The sequence below is a fragment of the Alligator sinensis genome, unplaced genomic scaffold, assembly GCF_000455745.1.
Source record: "Alligator sinensis unplaced genomic scaffold, ASM45574v1 scaffold301_2, whole genome shotgun sequence".
NCBI lineage: Eukaryota > Metazoa > Chordata > Crocodylia > Alligatoridae > Alligator > Alligator sinensis.
The window spans coordinates 4366351-4370334 of record NW_005841874.1 but is presented as its reverse complement, the minus strand read 5'-3'; the positions used below and the strand labels follow the sequence as shown (position 1 = coordinate 4370334).

At 45.8% G+C, this 3984-nt stretch overlaps 1 protein-coding gene across 1 annotated transcript in view; it reads right to left on the bottom strand.

The window, feature by feature from the left end:
• Positions 1-1063: 1063 nt before the first annotated feature.
• Positions 1064-3984, bottom strand: part of ZMAT3 (zinc finger matrin-type 3) — a 46073-nt gene continuing 43152 nt past the window's right edge. The window contains exon 7 of the mRNA XM_025195997.1: positions 1064-1404. Within this exon, the coding sequence (XP_025051782.1) occupies positions 1340-1404 (65 nt within the window). The 3' untranslated portion in view covers positions 1064-1339. The remainder of the gene's footprint in view (positions 1405-3984) is intronic.

Below are 3984 nucleotides of genomic sequence, written 5' to 3'. Positions count from 1 at the left end.
TGATATGCTTGGATTGGTACTTGTATTACTAGTGATTTGTCATTTCTCTGGTGCTCTCATGGTTCAAGGATAGTGTTTCACTTTTCCCTTGCTCTGTTTCCCTCAGAAGCTGGAACCTTGAGAAGGAATGTGAACATATTTTTTTCTTCTTACATCCTTCAATGAGAGAGGGAAAGCCATCCCCTCCAAAGTCATTCAGCCCTATGTAAAAAAATTAACTGAGCTCAGTTACCCAGGAACACTGTCTAATAGCTCCATTAGAGGCTCAGCTAGTACATACTAGCATAGCTCCACTGACTTCAGTAAGACTATGCCGATTTACAGGAGCTGAGAATCCCACTCATGACTTCCCTGACACACACTGTTTTAACTCTGTATTGGTTAGTGTCAGTACAGGCAACATTGCATGAAGAGTGAGGAGGGAGCAGCTAACATTTTCCACCGCACAGGGAATGCCTTGGTCATGCCGTTATGCTTCTGTTTTGCACACCCAGTACCACTAGGTCCAGGCATTGTCTCTCTTCTTTCTGCCAGCTTCTGAGTTGCACTAAAAGAAGAAAAAATACAACTTCTAGTGTTACTTCTGCATGCAAACAGTTAATACGGTTGCTGCAGGGATGCTGTATCGTTGCAAATGGGAAGAACAGGAGGAGGGTCCAGTGGTCAGGGCCCCAGCTAGAGAGCTGAGTTCAATGCCCTGCGCTGACACTGACTTCCTGTGTGACCTTGGGCACGTTACTTATCTCCCTGTGTCTCAGTTTCCCACATGCAAAATGCAGCTAGTAGTACTGCAGTGTTGTGAAGCTAAATGATTAAAAATCACAACATGCTCAGGTATTGCAATGATAATAGAGGGCCCATAAGCACCTTCAGTAAATAGAGTGGGACTTGGGTTTTCAAGAACGTAAACATGAGGCAAACTCTATGTTAGGAGAGAAGTCATACACTGAATAAATCTATGCACCCCTGTTCTATAACCTTCCTCACAGTGACCTGGGAGGATTATAACAGACCCATGTGCAGATTTTGATTTTGATTTTATTTTATTTTTATTTTACATCTTTTAACCTGTCCTGCTAGCAAGTATCACCATGTGCTGATAGGCTGAATTTCAAACAATGCTCCTGTGCAGTCAGCAGGGACCAAGGCTTGCTCTGATACTTTGACTTCATCAAAGCGCATTCTTTATTTCCTTTTAATCTAAAGCATGACAAATATTCCAGATCAAGATCTGGAGTTATCATCTTGCACGGCAAACACAAAGTACAGCACCAGCTACTTGCACTGCACCATCCTGTGTCCTGCGTGTCAGGTCATTCGATGAAGCGCTGAAGACACATCAGTCACTGCACAGGTCAAATTCTCTTAGCATCACCTTGGTGTTTACATCAATTCCTTGATGGCCTGTATGGGGAAAAATGTAAATCCAGCAGTATTGTATACCAGTATGTAGCTGTTTGAGCCAGTTATCATTCACTTCAGTGTGCTGCACTTGGCCTTAGAACCTGTACATCTTAATTCCTGGGCCTGGGCCCAGCTCTTGGCAAGTGTTTCCTGGCTTTGCAAGGTCACTACAGCTATTGGCAATCCAGCACTAAAGGAATAAGGAGGAAGGCCTCCCCCACCACCCCCAGGGTAAATTGCCACGCACCACAACGCACATGGCACAGGTTTTCCCAGGGGACAACTAGCGGCAGTACAAGATGCACCACCACTAGCTGTCCCCAAGGTACCAAACATCCACATCACGTCTGGATGCAGCCTCGGGGTGTGTCTATATGTGCAATTAGCACATACCAGTAAACTCTGGTGCAGTTCACGCCAGTCAGCTGCTCCTGGGCACAGCGTCTTCATGTGCACCCAGGACCACTGCTGTCTGAGCCAGGGTGGAGCAACCCCAGACTGGCAGGGGACCCAGAGGGTCAGGCCTCATGCCCCAGCCAGCTCCAGGCACCATCTCCACATAGATTCATAGACGTTAGGGGCTGGAGGGGACCTCACGAGATCATCAGGTCCAGCCCCCCGCTCTAAGGCAGAAAAGACTGCTGAGGTCAGATGACCCCCACAAGGTGTGCATCCAGTCATCTTTTGAAGATCCCGGGGCAGGTGACTGTACCACCTCTGGGGGAGTCTGTTCCAGACTCTGGACACATGAACCACAAAGAAGTTTTTCCTTATGTCTAATTTGAAGCGATCTTCTATCAGTTTATAACCATTATTCCAAGTCTTCCCCTGGGGTGCCTTGGTGAACAGATATTCTCCTAACCCCTGATGTTCGCCCCTTATATACTTAAAGGCTGCTATTAAGTCGTTCCCCTCTCCTCCCCCCTGAGTCTTCTCTTTTCCAGGCTGAACAGTCCCATATCCTTCAGCCTCTGCTCGTATGGTCTATTCTCCAGACCTCTAATCATCTGCGTGGCCCTCCTTTGGGCTCTTTCCAGCTTCTTCACATCCCTCTTGAAGTGGTGCCCAGAACTGGCCACAGTACTCCAGCTGTGGCCTCACAAGTGCTGAGCAGAGTGGGAGGATGACCTCCTTAGACTTGCTTGTGATGCATCAGTTGATGCACGCCAGAGTGTTGTTCGCTTTGCCGGCTATAGCATCGCATTGGTGGCTCATGTTCACATGAGGCACGCTAAAGGACTCTGCTGTAGAATGATACTTGTCCTTGACAGCGCTATCCTACAGTAGAGTTAATTAATTTACTGCACCCGAAAACAGGCGCACATTTAGACAGTAACTCTTTACTGCGGAGCGAATTAGTCAGCTCTGCAGCAAAATGCACATGTAGCTGCATCCTGTGAGTGATAGGCAGCCAGTTCATATGCATAGCACAGCTGCACAATGCTTCTTAGTTTTAAAAGGGCTGCCACAGTGAAAAGAAAAGCCAAATGCCTTATTGACCAAAAGAAAAAAATGACCCAGGGTTCAAGATGGACCCAAGCTACTGAATTCCCAAATTCCCAAAGCAGCGGAAACTCAAGCCAGTTTCTTCAGGCCCCCTGTTTGAGGACGGGGGCGCAGATGCTGGCAGACACCATCCAAAATCTGCGCTTCAGGCTTCCCTCGACATACTAAAAGGAAAGAAAAATTGATAGTGGTACAAGAATGTGTCCATTCTGCACTTAATGGATAGTAACATTAAGAGACTGATAGTAATTTGAACGCTAATTAAAGGAGTCTGTTATTGACTTTAACGGGCAATGGATCAAGCTCTTACTCATCTACTGAGTAATGAGAAAGTACTAAAAATGCAGTTGGTGTGTTAAAAAAAATAACTATAGCTATGTATTGGAAACATGCAATTCCTCTTTAGTAAATACAAAGGCTCTGGGGGGTCAGATAATGGTACAATAAAATAAGAGTGTAAAAGGGGACAAGGACTGAGTTGTGGAGGATGTTAAAGGTAAAGACAAGAAACTTGTATTGGATGAGGTGGAAAAAGAGAACCTATGGGGTGACATGGTCAAAAAAGCATCAGTGTCTTTAATGAACTAGAGAGAAATCAATTATCAGCAAAGCTGGAGAGGAGAAGGTGGTAGTAAAAGTGAGTGGTTTGGCTGTATAGAGCAGATCTGACAGGAAAGCCCAATCTCCCAACAATTCCTATGATGATTTTCAAGTCTTCTGAAAAATTGTCACTCTTTATCAGGACAAAACCGCCAAAACTCACATTTTCATTGAACTGTAAGTCCATCATTTTTCATTATGGAAACACCGAAGTATGGTGTTTCTGAAAAGAGATATGCTTCTTGCTATACAGAATAAGGCAGCACTGAAATGAATAGGATTTATCTCCCTTTTTAATGTCAATCAGCGGCTAGGGTTTCCTGGGTCTATGGTTCTAGGGCAGCTCTACCCTGTTGATTTCCTCAAGGTCAGGGATCCCACAGCTTTCAGGCTCCTGGGACAGCTGGCTTCCTGGATCCCTGACTCTCAGGGCAGTGGAGTCAGGCACCCGGTCAGGGAAGGTGGGTTTCCCTA